The sequence below is a fragment of the Triplophysa dalaica genome, chromosome 15, assembly GCF_015846415.1.
Source record: "Triplophysa dalaica isolate WHDGS20190420 chromosome 15, ASM1584641v1, whole genome shotgun sequence".
NCBI lineage: Eukaryota > Metazoa > Chordata > Actinopteri > Cypriniformes > Nemacheilidae > Triplophysa > Triplophysa dalaica.
In genome coordinates this window covers 21,737,554-21,757,330 of record NC_079556.1, presented here as the reverse complement: position 1 = coordinate 21,757,330, position 19,777 = coordinate 21,737,554, and the positions used below count along the sequence as shown (strand labels likewise).

Here is a 19,777-nt window from a genome sequence, read left to right as displayed (position 1 = left end):
ATGATGGTTTGTTAGTTTGGGTTAATCTGACGGGTGAGATTGTTTGTGAGAGTTAGTTTCAAACCATCGCTCAGTTACGGGGGAGTTTTAGGAATCCAAGCGTTCGATGAGCGTTTATTACCGTGATGATGGTGAGCAGACTGTCACGGTCAGAACTCTCTAGAAATCTGTCCAGCCAAAAGCACTGGTATGATTTCAGGAAGTAATTGTTAATTGTGTGCCTACATACAGTGTTGATGTAAAGACAGGAAAAGGCCAAACAAACAAAAAACAGAAAAAAACATGAAGATCAGTTTTCATCAGTCCGTCAACAGCAGCGCAAACAGTGAATGAAGCTCTGAAGATGAAGAATGTTTCAGAATCTATGTTGGTTTAGATGTTGGTCAAATTGAAAACTGACTGATGTGATATTGACGGATACATTCTGATACCATGATTGTTTTTGTTTACCATTTGTTAATTTATAATGACTGCTCATGTTGTTCGTGTCCTAAAATAAAGAAGTCAAATTAAATCTCAACCCCCTCCTCATGGTTTGGGTCTCGATGTCTTATAAGACAGACAAGAGTGAAACAGAGTCTGATAGACAGGGTGAGAAAGAGAGCAAGAAAAGAGTCGAACAGACAGACAGACAGTCAGATAGACAGACAGAATCAGATAAACAGAGCCAGAAAATCAGATATGAATAGAAAGACAGAAATAGTCAGGTGATCAGACAGGCAAAGTTTGAAAAAGACAGAAAGAGAGTCAGACAGAAAGAGAGTCAGACAGAAAGAGTCAGACAGAAAGAGTCAGACAGAGTCAGACAGACATACAGAGTCAGACAGAGTCAGACAGAGTCAGACAGACAGAAAGACAGACAGAGTCAGACAGACAGACAGAGTCAGACTCACAGAAAGAGTCAGACAGAGTCAGAGAGAGTCAGACAGACAGGAAGACAGACAGAGTCAGACAGACAGACAGAGTCAGACTCACAGAAACAGTCAGACAGAGTCAGAGAGACAGAAAGAGTCAGACAGAGTCAGACAGAATGAGTCAGACAGAGTCAGACAGACATACAGAGTCAGACAGAGTCAAACAGACAGAAAGACAGACAGACAGAGTCAGACAGACAGACAGAGTCAGACTCACAGAAAGAGTCAGACAGACAGACAGAGTCAGACTCACAGAAAGAGTCAGACAGAGTCAGAGAGATAGAAAGACAGACAGAGTCAGACAGACAGAGTCAGACAGAGTCAGAGAGACAGAAAGACAGACAGAGTCAGACAGACAGAGTCAGACAGAGTCAGAGAGACAGAAAGACAGACAGAGTCAGACAGACAGACAGAGTCAGATAGAGTCAGACAGACAGAGTCAGACAGAGTCAGAGAGACAGAGTCAGACAGACAGAGTCAGACAGACAGAAAGAGTCAGACAGAGTCAGAGAGACAGAAAGACAGACAGAGTCAGAGAGACAGAAAGAGTCAGACATAATCAGAGAGACAGAAAGACAGACAGAGTCAGAGAGACAGAAAGAGTCAGATAGAGTAAGACAGACAGAGTCAGACTCACAGAAAGAGTCAGACAGAGTCAGAGAGACAGAAAGACAGAAAGAGTCAGACAGACAGAGTCAGACAGACGGAAAGAGTCAGACAGAGTCAGAGAGACAGAAAGACAGACAGAGTCAGAGAGACAGAAAGAGTCAGATAGAGTCAGACAGAAAGAGTCAGATAGAGTCAGACAGACAGAGTCAGACAGAGTCAGAGAGAAAGAAAGACAGACAGAGTCAGACAGACAGATAGAGTCAGATAGAGTCAGACAGACAGAGTCAGACAGAAAGAGTCAGACAGAAAGAAAGACAGACAGAGTCAGACAGACAGATAGAGTCATACAGTCAGAGTCAGACAGACAGAGTCAGACAGACAGAAAGAGTCAGATAGAGTCAGACAGAAAGAGTCAGATAGAGTCAGACAGACAGAGTCAGACAGAAAGAGTCAGACAGAAAGAAAGACAGACAGAGTCAGACAGACAGATAGAGTCATACAGTCAGAGTCAGACAGACAGAGTCAGACAGACAGAAAGAGTCAGATAGAGTCAGACAGACAGAGTCAGACAGAAAGAGTCAGACAGAAAGAAAGACAGACAGAGTCAGACAGACAGATAGAGTCATACAGTCAGAGTCAGACAGACAGAGTCAGACAGACAGAAAGAGTCAGATAGAAAGAAAGACAGACAGAGTCAGACAGAAAGAGTCAGACAGAAAGAAAGACAGACAGAGTCAGACAGACAGATAGAGTCATACAGTCAGAGTCAGACAGACAGAGTCAGACAGACAGATAGAGTCAGACAGACAGATAGAGTCATACAGTCAGAGTCAGACAGACAGAAAGACAGTCAGAGTCAGACAGACAGAGTCAGACAGGTGTGTGGTTGTGTTACCTGGGCAGGTTGTACAGTGGTGCCATCCTGAAACACGCAACCACAGCTCTCTTCCTCTGTTTAGACAACAGCTTCTGCCAAACAAACTTCTTTGATCTTAACGGCTGTTCAACCTGGAGAGAGAGACAGAGAGTGTGTGTGTGTGTGTGTGTTAATGTGTGATGCTAACACACAGTGTGTAGCAATAGTGAGTGTGTGACCTGCTCGAGGTGAAACACAGCCGCTGAGATCCTGTGGATCCGCTCGACCGTTTTCTCCGGGTCTGGAGGTCCCTCGTTCTTCACGATCACATCTTTATAAAGATTGAGCTGCCAGCGTACAGCAGGATCATCTGACTGCAACACAACACGTCTGCTATTACTGACCAATCACATCACACGTCTGTAAAGTGTAGAGTTGTGTGTTCGCTGTTGGACCTTCTCCTGGAGATGAAGATTCTGTCTGATGTGTTCCTTCACCTCCTCATCTGTGTCCTTCTACACAAAGAGACACAAACATTACACACAAACACAAACGTCACATCCAATGACCTTTGACCCTAAGAAGCTCAGTACCAGGCTGTGTCGAGTCTTGGCCAGCATGATGAGCTCCTGATCGCCCGGCGTACACATGTTCAGACCGATGGGCAGCATCTTCTTCAGCGCCGCCACGATCAGAGAGGTTTGGATGGAGTAAAAATCACCACGACGCTTCTTGTGCTTCCGTTCCTGATCCTGACCTCCTGACTGACACACATACACACAAGATCACACACTACCACAAAACACACAGCCTGACCTCCTGACTGACACACATACACACAAGATCACACACTAACACAAAACACACAGCCTGTCCTCCTGACTGACACACATACACACAAGATCACACACTACCACAAAACAAACAGCCTGACCTCCTGACTGACACACATACACACAAGATCACACACTACCACAAAACACACAGCCTGACCTTCAGACTGACACACATACACACAAGATCACACACTACCACAAAACACACAGCCTGACCTCCTGACTGACACACATACACACAAGATCACACACTACCACAAAACACACAGCCTGACCTCCTGACTGACACACATACACACAAGATCACACACTACCACAAAACACACAGCCTGACCTCCTGACTGACACACATACACACAAGATCACACACTAACACAAAACACACAGCCTGACCTCCTGACTGACACACATACACACAAGATCACACACTACCACAAAACACACAGCCTGACCTCCTGACTGACACACATACACACAAGATCACACACTAACACAAAACACACAGCCTGACTGACACACATACACACAAGATCACACACTACCACAAAACACACAGCCTGACCTCCTGACTGACACACATACACACAAGATCACACACTACCACAAAACACACAGCCTGACCTCCTGACTGACACACATACACACAAGATCACACACTAACACAAAACACACAGCCTGTCCTCCTGACTGACACACATACACACAAGATCACACACTACCACAAAACACACAGCCTGACCTCCTGACTGACACACATACACACAAGATCACACACTACCACAAAACACACAGCCTGACCTCCTGACTGACACACATACACACAAGATCACACACTACCACAAAACACACAGCCTGACCTCCTGACTGACACACATACACACAAGATCACACACTAACACAAAACACACAGCCTGACCTCCTGACTGACACACATACACACAAGATCACACACTACCACAAAACACACAGCCTGACCTCCTGACTGACACACATACACACAAGATCACACACTAACACAAAACACACAGCCTGACTGACACACATACACACAAGATCACACACTACCACAAAACACACAGCCTGACTGACACACATACACACAAGATCACACACTACCACAAAACACACAGCCTGACTGACACACATACACACAAGATCACACACTACCACAAAACACACAGCCTGACCTCCTGACTGACACACATACACACAAGATCACACACTACCACAAAACACACAGCCTGACCTCCTGACTGACACACATACACACAAGATCACACACTACCACAAAACACACAGCCTGACCTTCAGACTGACACACATACACACGAGATCACACACTACCACAAAACACACAGCCTGACCTCCTGACTGACACACATACACACAAGATCACACACTAACACAAAACACACAGCCTGACCTCCTGACTGACACACATACACACAAGATCACACACTAACACAAAACACACAGCCTGACCTCCTGACTGACACACATACACACAAGATCACACACTAACACAAAACACACAGCCTGACCTCCTGACTGACACACATACACACAAGATCACACACTACCACAAAACACACAGCCTGACCTCCTGACTGACACACATACACACAAGATCACACACTACCACAAAACACACAGCCTGACCTCCTGACTGACAAACATACACACAAGATCACACACTAACACAAAACACACAGCCTGACCTCCTGACTGACACACATACACACAAGATCACACACTACCACAAAACACACAGCCTGACTGACACACATACACACAAGATCACACACTACCACAAAACACACAGCCTGACTGACACACATACACACAAGATCACACACTACCACAAAACACACAGCCTGACCTCCTGACTGACAAACATACACACAAGATCACACACTACCACAAAACACACAGCCTGTCCTCCTGACTGACACACAAGATCACACACTACCACAAAACACACAGCCTGACCTCCTGACTGACACACATACACACAAGATCACACACTAACACAAAACACACAGCCTGACCTCCTGACTGACACACATACACACAAGATCACACACTACCACAAAACACACAGCCTGACCTCCTGACTGACAAACATACACACAAGATCACACACTACCACAAAACACACAGCCTGACCTCCTGACTGACACACATACACACAAGATCACACACTACCACAAAACACACAGCCTGACCTCCTGACTGACACACATACACACAAGATCACACACTACCACAAAACACACAGCCTGACCTCCTGACTGACACACATACACACAAGATCACACACTACCACAAAACACACAGCCTGACCTCCTGACTGACACACATACACACAAGATCACACACTACCACAAAACACACAGCCTGACCTCCTGACTGACACACATACACACAAGATCACACACTACCACAAAACACACAGCCTGACCTCCTGACTGACACACACACACACAAGATCACACACTACCACAAAACACACAGCCTGACCTCAGACTGACACACATACACACAAGATCACACACTAACACAAAACACACAGCCTGACCTCCTGACTGACACACATACACACAAGATCACACACTAACACAAAACACACAGCCTGACCTCCTGACTGACACACATACACACAAGATCACACACTAACACAAAACACACAGCCTGACCTCCTGACTGACAAACATACACACAAGATCACACACTAACACAAAACACACAGCCTGACCTCCTGACTGACACACATACACACAAGATCACACACTAACACAAAACACACAGCCTGACCTCCTGACTGACACACATACACACAAGATCACACACTACCACAAAACACACAGCCTGACCTCCTGACTGACACACATACACACAAGATCACACACTAACACAAAACACACAGCCTGACCTCCTGACTGACACACATACACACAAGATCACACACTAACACAAAACACACAGCCTGACCTTCAGACTGACACACATACACACAAGATCACACACTACCACAAAACACACAGCCTGACCTCCTGACTGACACACATACACACAAGATCACACACTACCACAAAACACACAGCCTGACCTCCTGACTGACACACATACACACAAGATCACACACTACCACAAAACACACAGCCTGACCTCCTGACTGACACACATACACACAAGATCACACACTAACACAAAACACACAGCCTGACCTCCTGACTGACACACATACACACAAGATCACACACTACCACAAAACACACAGCCTGACCTCCTGACTGACACACATACACACAAGATCACACACTAACACAAAACACACAGCCTGACCTCCTGACTGACACACATACACACAAGATCACACACTAACACAAAACACACAGCCTGACCTCCTGACTGACACACATACACACAAGATCACACACTAACACAAAACACACAGCCTGACCTCCTGACTGACACACATACACACAAGATCACACACTACCACAAAACACACAGCCTGACCTCCTGACTGACACACATACACACAAGATCACACACTACCACAAAACACACAGCCTGACCTCCTGACTGACACACATACACACAAGATCACACACTACCACAAAACACACAGCCTGACTCCTGACTGACACACATACACACAAGATCACACACTACCACAAAACACACAGCCTGACCTCCTGACTGACACACATACACACAAGATCACACACTACCACAAAACACACAGCCTGACCTCTGACTGACACACATACACACAAGATCACACACTACCACAAAACACACAGCCTGACCTCCTGACTGACACACATACACACAAGATCACACACTAACACAAAACACACAGCCTGACCTCCTGACTGACACACATACACACAAGATCACACACTACCACAAAACACACAGCCTGACCTCCTGACTGACACACATACACACAAGATCACACACTACCACAAAACACACAGCCTGACCTCCTGACTGACACACATACACACAAGATCACACACTAACACAAAACACACAGCCTGACCTCCTGACTGACACACATACACACAAGATCACACACTAACACAAAACACACAGCCTGACCTCCTGACTGACACACACACACACAAGATCACACACTACCACAAAACACACAGCCTGACCTTCAGACTGACACACATACACACAAGATCACACACTACCACAAAACACACAGCCTGACCTTCAGACTGACACACATACACACAAGATCACACACTAACACAAAACACACAGCCTGACCTTCAGACTGACACACATACACACAAGATCACACACTAACACAAAACACACAGCCTGACCTTCAGACTGACACACATACACACAAGATCACACACTACCACAAAACACACAGCCTGACCTCCTGACTGACACACATACACACAAGATCACACACTAACACAAAACACACAGCCTGACCTCCTGACTGACACACATACACACAAGATCACACACTACACAAAACACACAGCCTGACCTCCTGACTGACACACATACACACAAGATCACACACTACCACAAAACACACAGCCTGACCTCCTGACTGACACACATACACACAAGATCACACACTACCACAAAACACACAGCCTGACCTCCTGACTGACACACATACACACAAGATCACACACTACCACAAAACACACAGCCTGACCTCCTGACTGACACACATACACACAAGATCACACACTACCACAAAACACACAGCCTGACCTCCTGACTGACACACATACACACAAGATCACACACTACCACAAAACACACAGCCTGACCTCCTGACTGACACACATACACACAAGATCACACACTACCACAAAACACACAGCCTGACCTCCTGACTGACACACATACACACAAGATCACACACTACCACAAAACACACAGCCTGACCTCTGACTGACACACATACACACAAGATCACACACTACCACAAAACACACAGCCTGACCTCCTGACTGACACACATACACACACAAGATCACACACTAACACAAAACACACAGCCTGACCTTCAGACTGACACACATACACACAAGATCACACACTAACACAAAACACACAGCCTGTCCTCCTGACTGACACACACACACACAAGATCACACACTAACACAAAACACACAGCCTGACCTTCAGACTGACACACATACACACAAGATCACACACTACCACAAAACACACAGCCTGACCTCCTGACTGACACACATACACACAAGATCACACACTACCACAAAACACACAGCCTGACCTTCAGACTGACACACATACACACAAGATCACACACTAACACAAAACACACAGCCTGACCTTCAGACTGACACACATACACACAAGATCACACACTACCACAAAACACACAGCCTGACCTTCAGACTGACACACATACACACAAGATCACACACTAACACAAAACACACAGCCTGACCTCCTGACTGACACACATACACACAAGATCACACACTAACACAAAACACACAGCCTGACCTCCTGACTGACACACATACACACAAGATCACACACTACCACAAAACACACAGCCTGACCTCCTGACTGACACACATACACACAAGATCACACACTACCACAAAACACACAGCCTGACTGACACACATACACACAAGATCACACACTACCACAAAACACACAGCCTGTCCTCCTGACTGACACACACACACACAAGATCACACACTACCACAAAACACACAGCCTGACCTCCTGACTGACACACATACACACAAGATCACACACTACCACAAAACACACAGCCTGACCTCCTGACTGACACACATACACACAAGATCACACACTAACACAAAACACACAGCCTGTCCTCCTGACTGACACACATACCCACAAGATCACACACTACCACAAAACACACAGCCTGACTGACTGACACACATACACACAAGATCACACACTACCACAAAACACACAGCCTGACCTCCTGACTGACACACATACACACGAGATCACACACTACCACAAAACACACAGCCTGACCTCCTGACTGACACACATACACACAAGATCACACACTAACACAAAACACACAGCCTGACCTCCTGACTGACACACATACACACAAGATCACACACTAACACAAAACACACAGCCTGTCCTCCTGACTGACACACATACACACGAGATCACACACTAACACAAAACACACAGCCTGACCTTCAGACTGACACACATACACACGAGATCACACACTACCACAAAACACACAGCCTGACCTCCTGACTGACACACATACACACAAGATCACACACTAACACAAAACACACAGCCTGACCCCCTGACTGACACACATACACACAAGATCACACACTACCACAAAACACACAGCCTGACCTTCAGACTGACACACATACACACAAGATCACACACTACCACAAAACACACAGCCTGACCTCCTGACTGACACACATACACACAAGATCACACACTACCACAAAACACACAGCCTGACCTCCTGACTGACACACATACACACAAGATCACACACTACCACAAAACACACAGCCTGACCTCCTGACTGACACACATACACACAAGATCACACACTAACACAAAACACACAGCCTGTCCTCCTGACTGACACACATACACACAAGATCACACACTAACACAAAACACACAGCCTGTCCTCCTGACTGACAAACATACACACAAGATCACACACTAACACAAAACACACAGCCTGACCTCCTGACTGACACACATACACACAAGATCACACACTAACACAAAACACACAGCCTGACCTCCTGACTGACACACATACACACAAGATCACACACTAACACAAAACACACAGCCTGACCTTCAGACTGACACACATACACACAAGATCACACACTACCACAAAACACACAGCCTGACCTCCTGACTGACACACATACACACAAGATCACACACTAACACAAAACAAACAGCCTGACCTCCTGACTGACACACATACACACAAGATCACACACTAACACAAAACACACAGCCTGACCTTCAGACTGACACACATACACACAAGATCACACACTAACACAAAACACACAGCCTGACCTCCTGACTGACACACATACACACAAGATCACACACTAACACAAAACACACAGCCTGACCTCCTGACTGACACACATACACACAAGATCACACACTACCACAAAACACACAGCCTGACCTCCTGACTGACAAACATACACACAAGATCACACACTACCACAAAACACACAGCCTGACCTTCAGACTGACACACATACACACAAGATCACACACTAACACAAAACACACAGCCTGACCTCCTGACTGACACACACACACACAAGATCACACACTAACACAAAACACACAGCCTGACCTTCAGACTGACACACACACACACAAGATCACACACTACCACAAAACACACAGCCTGACCCCCTGACTGACACACATACACACAAGATCACACACTACCACAAAACACACAGCCTGACCTCCTGACTGACACACATACACACAAGATCACACACTACCACAAAACACACAGCCTGACCTCCTGACTGACACACATACACACAAGATCACACACTACCACAAAACACACAGCCTGACCTCCTGACTGACACACATACACACAAGATCACACACTACCACAAAACACACAGCCTGACCTCCTGACTGACACACATACACACAAGATCAAACACTACCACAAAACACACAGCCTGACTGACACACATACACACAAGATCACACACTACCACAAAACACACAGCCTGACTGACACACATACACACAAGATCACACACTACCACAAAACACACAGCCTGACCTCCTGACTGACAAACATACACACAAGATCACACACTACCACAAAACACACAGCCTGACCTCCTGACTGACACACATACACACAAGATCACACACTAACACAAAACACACAGCCTGACCTCCTGACTGACAAACATACACACAAGATCACACACTACCACAAAACACACAGCCTGACCTCCTGACTGACACACATACACACAAGATCACACACTAACACAAAACACACAGCCTGACCTCCTGACTGACACACATACACACAAGATCACACACTACCACAAAACACACAGCCTGACTGACACACATACACACAAGATCACACACTACCACAAAACACACAGCCTGACCTCCTGACTGACACACATACACACAAGATCACACACTACCACAAAACACACAGCCTGACCTTCAGACTGACACACATACACACAAGATCACACACTACCACAAAACACACAGCCTGACCTTCAGACTGACACACATACACACAAGATCACACACTAACACAAAACACACAGCCTGACCTTCAGACTGACACACATACACACAAGATCACACACTACCACAAAACACACAGCCTGTCCTCCTGACTGACACACACACACACAAGATCACACACTAACACAAAACACACAGCCTGACCTCCTGACTGACACACACACACACAAGATCACACACTAACACAAAACACACAGCCTGACCTTCAGACTGACACACATACACACAAGATCACACACTAACACAAAACACACAGCCTGACCTTCAGACTGACACACATACACACAAGATCACACACTAACACAAAACACACAGCCTGACCTTCAGACTGACACACATACACACAAGATCACACACTACCACAAAACACACAGCCTGACCTTCAGACTGACACACATACACACAAGATCACACACTACCACAAAACACACAGCCTGACCTTCAGACTGACACACATACACACAAGATCACACACTAACACAAAACACACAGCCTGACCTCCTGACTGACACACACACACACAAGATCACACACTAACACAAAACACACAGCCTGACCTTCAGACTGACACACACACACACAAGATCACACACTACCACAAAACACACAGCCTGACCTCCTGACTGACACACATACACACAAGATCACACACTACCACAAAACACACAGCCTGACCTCCTGACTGACACACAAGATCACACAAGATCACACACTAACACAAAACACACAGCCTGACCTCCTGACTGACACACATACACACAAGATCACACACTAACACAAAACACACAGCCTGACCTCCTGACTGACACACACACACACAAGATCACACACTACCACAAAACACACAGCCTGACCTCCTGACTGACAAACATACACACAAGATCACACACTACCACAAAACACACAGCCTGACCTCCTGACTGACACACATACACACGAGATCACACACTAACACAAAACACACAGCCTGTCCTCCTGACTGACACACACACACACAAGATCACACACTAACACAAAACACACAGCCTGACCTCCTGACTGACACACATACACACAAGATCACACACTACCACAAAACACACAGCCTGACCTCCTGACTGACACACACACACACAAGATCACACACTAACACAAAACACACAGCCTGTCCTCCTGACTGACACACATACACACGAGATCACACACTAACACAAAACACACAGCCTGTCCTCCTGACTGACACACACACACACAAGATCACACACTAACACAAAACACACAGCCTGACCTTCAGACTGACACACATACACACAAGATCACACACTACCACAAAACACACAGCCTGACCTTCAGACTGACACACATACACACAAGATCACACACTACCACAAAACACACAGCCTGACCTTCAGACTGACACACACACACACAAGATCACACACTAACACAAAACACACAGCCTGTCCTCCTGACTGACACACACACACACAAGATCACACACTAACACAAAACACACAGCCTGACCTTCAGACTGACACACATACACACAAGATCACACACTACCACAAAACACACAGCCTGACCTCCTGACTGACACACATACACACAAGATCACACACTACCACAAAACACACAGCCTGACCTCCTGACTGACACACATACACACAAGATCACACACTACCACAAAACACACAGCCTGACCTCCTGACTGACACACAAGATCACACACTACCACAAAACACACAGCCTGACCTCCTGACTGACACACATACACACAAGATCACACACTAACACAAAACACACAGCCAGACTTCCAGACTGACACACACGTCTTGGCCTTCAGACTGACAGAGAAGGAGCTGTCAATCCACACATACAGCATTACACAATATACAACACATAACACTAAACAACCACACATTCTGACCATCAGAGTGACACACAGAGATACAAACAGCATCACACAACACACATGTTATGTCCCCAAGACTGACAGAGAGTGATGTCGATACACAGCATCACACAGAAAACCAGCATCTGTCTGACGCTTTGTGAACACAGTCTGATAAAACTGATGTCACTCTCTTCTGTTCCTACAGTTTGACAGACAGACATGAGAAAGACAGACGTGTGTGATACAGAACATGTGATGATGGAAGACTTCCTAACAGCGGATGTAGTGGTCATGCTTTACCTTCTGCAGATACGACTGTGATGAAGAAAATCAACAAAAACAAACAGCAGAGTTAGAAAAACATCGTCACACAGGAAACAGACATAGAAACGTGTGTCTGTATCCAGAGAATTAATATGAAAATGCAGATTTAGAGATAATAATTCTGTTCAATTTCACTTCATCAGAACTAAAATGATCTGAATATCACATTAGATTTGTCATTTCCTGTGAGAGTCCTTAAATGTTTCATGTTATTTATTATAGTGTGAGGAAGCTCTGTTAATAAAGCTTTTCATTGAAATTAAAATCATGCGTTTTAGTAAAATAATGTTCGGTTGCGTCAGAATGTTAGTGATACGGGTTTGTTTTACTATGAAAACAAACAGTCTGACAGAGATGAAGCTGATCTGAGATCATTTAAAGCTAAAGTTCATCATTTCTGCTCCATTCAACAGAACCAAACAGAGTTTGTGTGATCATTACACTCACTGGCTCATTGGTTGATACCAGCTTGGGGGCGGGGCATACTTGCAGTCAATCAATAGCAAACGGAAATTATTCATTTTTAAACTTTTCAGGAGACAGAAATGATAAATTCACCTTTAAAGGGATTATTCACTCAAAAAGGAAAATTCTGTCATCATGTACTCACCTTCTGAATAAATGTCTTTGTTCTGTTAAACACAAAAGAAGATATTTTGAAGAATGTAGGACTGCAAACAGTTCTGGGGCACTTTTGACTACAATTGTGTTTTTTCCTACTATGGGAGTCAATGGGGGGGAAATCTGTCGGTTATGCGCATTCTTCCAAATATCTTTCTCTCTGTTCATCAAAACAAAAACATATATTCAGATGGTGAGTCAATGATGAGAGAATTAAAATTTTCCGTTATCGGTGTTATCACTGTATTTATGATATTATTCATGGTTTAGTAATTGTGTTTGAGAGAGGAAAAACATGAAGGTTAGATTGAACTGAAAAAGTATTATTATTAATAATAATAATAAGAGAGAGAGAGAGAGAGAGAGAGATCCACTTTGACAAGTGGTTTGTGTAAGAGCCTGTGCAGTTTATTTCTGGTTGTTCATCTGAAGTCCTTCTGAATAAACATCAACCCTCGCAGTCTTACCTTCGACATCTTAGTTTTACTGTCGCCAGTGAGAAACGAGAGGTTGTTGATCTCATTCTGAACCACAAAGTTCTGCTCTTCTCTCTTGAAATTCTGTATGAAAACAAAACACAGAAAGAGACTGACATTGAAAAATAGAGATGATGATTTGAACACTTGGTATAGATTCAATAGCCTAGATGGGAGATCAATGCAAAAAAAGACAAATTGTAGTTATGTAAAATATAAAAAGTCACAAGAGCATTGTTTGAGGAACAAAAAATGGAAAACCCAATGGAAAAAAAACAAGAGTGATTTTTTAAAACATCTTATTTAAAATCGTCAACAGGACAGAAAAGCTTTTTTGGTCAAAATGTAATTTGCTTCGGCTGAAGAACTTCAGAGAGTGAACAGAGATGCATTAATGCAGAATCTCTTCTGACACTGACTTCTCATTAAACCCTCTGTCATTTAAATATTGACTATAAGAGATTACATCAGTCATTTAACTCAAAGGTTTTTAAGTGTAAAACATTAAACCTTACGTGTGATTTACACCACAGGATAAAAATCTCTGCCACCATCTTGAAGAGTTCGTGTGAATCGCCGTCGGGTTCCTTAAGCCAACGAGACCTAAAACAAAATAAATGACAATAAGATGCTACATCTGGAAGGGTTCATCATAATAAATAAATAATACATTTATTTCAATTCAAATAAGTGCCATGTCTCATGACATGTTTTTTAATAGAGAAAAGACTTTGTGTGCGTCTGTGTGTGCGTGTGTGTGTGCGTCTGTCTGTGTGTGCGTGTGTGTCCGTCTGCGTGTGTCTGTGTGCGTCTGTGTTTGTGCGTTACCTGTTGTTGTCCACGTAGCGGATGAGCATCGGGTAGAAAGCGTACAGATCTCTGCAGAGCACCGCAAACTCATCCAGAATCAGAAGCTCCGCCTCCTGGGTGTCGCCCTTGCCGTCAGCCTTCAGAAGCTCCTCCTCCGCCACCACCTTCACCGTTTTCTTCTTCAGCTTCTCCAGCGTGGGCAGAAAGTGAGCTTTCAGCAGGTCGGCGCGGGCTTTGCTGATGATGGGCTGAGCGTAAACTACACCAAACACACAAATCCATCTGAGCGCTGCATGACATCACAATTACAGGAAGTCTCAGACAATCTTCTGACCTGCGATGCGTTTCATCCATGAGGCTTCATCGATGCCCAGGTTGCTGTTGAGGATCTTGAGGATGTTGCCCAGGATGATGCTGAGGTGTTCTGATGTGACGGTGGTGCTGCAGACGGACACTCTGTTCTCAGAACAGTTCTCCGGTCCTTTCTCCCACCAGTATGACAGATAGTTACAGAGCATGGGCAGAACCACCTCGATGACGTGAGGCATCTCTGCGTATCGAGCGCCGGACTCAGACATGTCATTAATGTCCTTCATCAGACCGTCCAGACGAGGGAGCTCAGGACACATGTCCTCCACACACTCCGGCATTCCTGCGACTGAACACCAGACACAAGATGAAGATTTGACTGATGAAGGAGTGCCGTTATGCCTGTGTGTCGCTCACCTGCACGTTCACGAGACGTCTTCGTGTTGAACACAGAGTAGATGTTGTGTTTGTTCAGCGGAGGCTCTAAGAACGCCACGGGGATCACACCCGCCAGAGTCGCCAGACACTCGCCCAACGCCGGCAACTGCCTGCAGCACGCACACATCCAAACACACACAGACAACCACAGAGAGAAAATTGACATCCACGTCTGAAATCGAGAGACAAACGCACGCAGCGCAGGGACACACACACGGACAAAGTTGAAATACACACAGAGACACATTCATAAACTAAGGGACAAAAAAAGAGACACATAAACAAAAAGAGACAAACACACACATACAGACAGACAGACAGACAGACAGACAAAAACACAGAGACACATACACAAACTAAGAGAGAGACACAGAGAAACAACAGAGACACATTCACAAAAAGAAACTCACATACAGAGAGACAAAAACACAGAGACACATACACAAAGAGATACACACACACAGACAAAAACCCATTAGTAAAGAGACACACACACACACAGACAAAAACACAGAGACACATACACAAAGAGATACACACACAGACAAAAAACCATTAGTAAAGAGACACACACACACACAGACAAAAACACAGAGACACTTACACAAACTAAGAGAGAGACACAGAGAAAAAACAGAGACACATTCACAAAAAGAAACTCACATACAGAGAGACAAAAACACAGAGACACATACACAAAGAGAGACACACACTGACAAAAACCCATTAGTAAAGAGACACACACATACAAACACAGACAAAATCACAGAGACACATACACAAAGAGAGACACACACTGACAAAAACCCATTAGTAAAGAGACACTCACATACACAGACAAAAACACAGAGACACATACACAAAGAGACACACACACATACAAAAACACACAATGAGGGAGACACAAACACACACACATACACACAAAGAGAGATACACACATACATACAAAAACACACAACAAGAGAGACACAAACACACACAAACGCACAAAGACAGATACACACACACACATCGACAAAAAAACATAGACACACACAATATGTAGACACACATACGCATGTACATGCAGACACATACACAGAGAAACACACACAAACAGAAGAGACACACACACACACATTGTGGACAGGCACATAGGGACACACAAAGATGCACACACACAAATAAATAAAGACATAGAGACATACAAAAAGAAACACACATATGTAAACACAAACAAAGAGCACGGAGACTCAAAGAGAAACACAAACACACACAAACAGTGGACATACACACAGGGACAAACAAAAATGCACAAGCAAAGAGCACAGAGACACACAAAGAGAAACATACACAAACAAAGAGCACAAGGACACCTATGCACACACACAAGTACACATTTTTTGAGACAAGTATTTCTTTTGTTCACCAGTCACGAGCTCAAGTGTGTTTACAGTCATCTCTACTGTCCATCACTCACCGCTCCACATAGATGTTCTTTCCAGTTCCCAGTGAATATAAACTGGACAGAATTCTATAACAGGACACCTGCACATCATCCACTGATAAAACACAAACAGATGAACAAACTCAACATCACAAACATCACTCATATTTCACTCATTTTGTTTGGAGCATAAATCCCTAAGAATCATATTTTGATATGATGAATTCTGGCTCTGCTAATACTGGAGTCAGACTCACGCAGCAGATCAGAGCCGAACTGATGTTCTGTGATGTGTTCAAACAGAGCCGTGAGGATGGGCAGAAGAGCGACGGTGGTGTAGTTGATGTTCTGAGAAACTCCCTTCATCTGACTGCGAGAGTGAGTGAACTTCCCCAACTTCAGATTTTCCAACGTCTTCTCCAGATCTTCTGCTGCGTTCTCAAAGAACGTCCTCAAACCCGCTTTCACCAGCTCAGATCCCGATTTCATCACCGTCCTGTAAGACCAACCAGAGGAAGATACAATACGTCAAACACCTCTGACAATTACGCTCTCATTTGATTCCTTTACTACCAAAGTAGTTTTAAGAAGAAAATCTGAGACTTAAAGTCCCTGTGAACCGGAAGTTGCGATCGTGTTTCCTTCTGTATTTTGTCGCATTTCCGAGTGAAATGGAATTTCTAATGAGAAGAAACTGGGCGTGGCTATCATCTTTTCTGCGATTTGATTGGATGTATATTGCATTTTGAAATGAAACTGGGAGCAGACTGACAGTTGAAGGGGAGGAGTTAACGGATCATTTAAGATGGTAAGTACATTTTCATATATTAACTAAGGATTATGGGGGCACACAAATTTTTAAAAGAGAATGACCCACATTGATAGACTATTATACAATAAACGCTGCAATATTTCATGAAAAATAGGCATTGCACTGCAAAAAATGACTTTCTTAGTATTTTTGTATTTTTCTCTAGTACAAATGTCAAAAAATTCAAGAAAATAAGTCTTGTTTTAAAAACAAAAGATATAAAATGTCAGTGAATTTGTGCTTAAAACAAGCAAACAAAATATTCTAATGGCATAAGAAAAATAATCTTGAATTGAGTGACTAAGAAAAAAGTAAACCTTAATTAAAGAATATTTTTCTTACCCCATTGGCAGATTTTGTTGCTTTTTTTAAGCAGATATTCACTGAAATTTAATATTTATTTTGTCTAAAAACAAGACCGATTTTCTTAAATTGTTTCATAACTTTTTGACATTTTTACTGCAAAACAAGACAAAAATACTATGTACACTGCAAAAAAGGACTTTCTTACTTAGTATTTTTGTCTTGTTTTCCAGTAAAAATGTGAAAAAATTCTTGAATCAAGATGCATTTTCTTGATGTGCAAATTGACCTTAGAACAAGCAAAAAAATCTACCAATGGGTTAGAAAAATATTCAATAAAGAGTCTAAAAAAGAGAATTTTTAGACATTTGTACTGCAAAACAAGACAAACATTCTAAGTAAGAAAGTATTTTTGTTACTTCACTGGGACTTTAAATGAAACACAACTGAGAGCTCCATCAAATCTCCTGAGCTATGAAAGAGCAACCTGTGAGCGATCAGATTTTCCTCCGAGGTGTCTTGATCATACCTGGTGTCTAATGTGTGTGCGAGGATGTGAAGACAGCTGACCATAGTAGTGGAGTCACTTCCTACAAACACAACGAACACAAGCGACTGAAAACACAAACTCCATCAACGTCCCATCAACACACAGAGCCACGAGCACCAGAGAAGAAGAAGACAGGCGGACAGAAAATCATCATCTTACCAAAGAGAGAGATCCTGTGTCTAACCAGAGCGGCCAGCTTACAGAAGAGACTGACAGACGGACAGACAGACACATAGACGGAAGTCAAGATTCAGTGTAAGAGA

The 19,777-nt window shown here is 44.0% G+C and overlaps 1 protein-coding gene across 10 annotated transcripts in view; it reads right to left on the bottom strand.

Moving 5' to 3' along the window:
- The window catches only part of LOC130437255 (ryanodine receptor 3), a 95,533-nt gene that overhangs the window by 15,293 nt on the left and 60,463 nt on the right, over positions 1 to 19,777 (bottom strand). For 3 of the 10 annotated variants that reach the window (XM_056768514.1, XM_056768518.1, XM_056768516.1), the window contains exons 62-76: positions 19,674 to 19,723; positions 19,494 to 19,554; positions 18,108 to 18,346; positions 17,884 to 17,965; positions 16,401 to 16,531; positions 16,009 to 16,332; positions 15,693 to 15,933; positions 15,380 to 15,467; positions 14,856 to 14,948; positions 13,744 to 13,758; positions 2,973 to 3,143; positions 2,835 to 2,894; positions 2,619 to 2,753; positions 2,419 to 2,531; positions 122 to 221 (exon numbers count right to left, since the gene is read on the bottom strand). In XM_056768514.1, coding sequence (XP_056624492.1) covers positions 122 to 221; positions 2,419 to 2,531; positions 2,619 to 2,753; positions 2,835 to 2,894; positions 2,973 to 3,143; positions 13,744 to 13,758; positions 14,856 to 14,948; positions 15,380 to 15,467; positions 15,693 to 15,933; positions 16,009 to 16,332; positions 16,401 to 16,531; positions 17,884 to 17,965; positions 18,108 to 18,346; positions 19,494 to 19,554; positions 19,674 to 19,723 — 1,903 coding nt within the window. The remainder of the gene's footprint in view (positions 1 to 121; positions 222 to 2,418; positions 2,532 to 2,618; positions 2,754 to 2,834; positions 2,895 to 2,972; positions 3,144 to 13,743; positions 13,759 to 14,855; positions 14,949 to 15,379; positions 15,468 to 15,692; positions 15,934 to 16,008; positions 16,333 to 16,400; positions 16,532 to 17,883; positions 17,966 to 18,107; positions 18,347 to 19,493; positions 19,555 to 19,673; positions 19,724 to 19,777) is intronic. The other 7 variants (XM_056768515.1, XM_056768520.1, XM_056768524.1 and 4 more) reach the window with 3 other exon arrangements.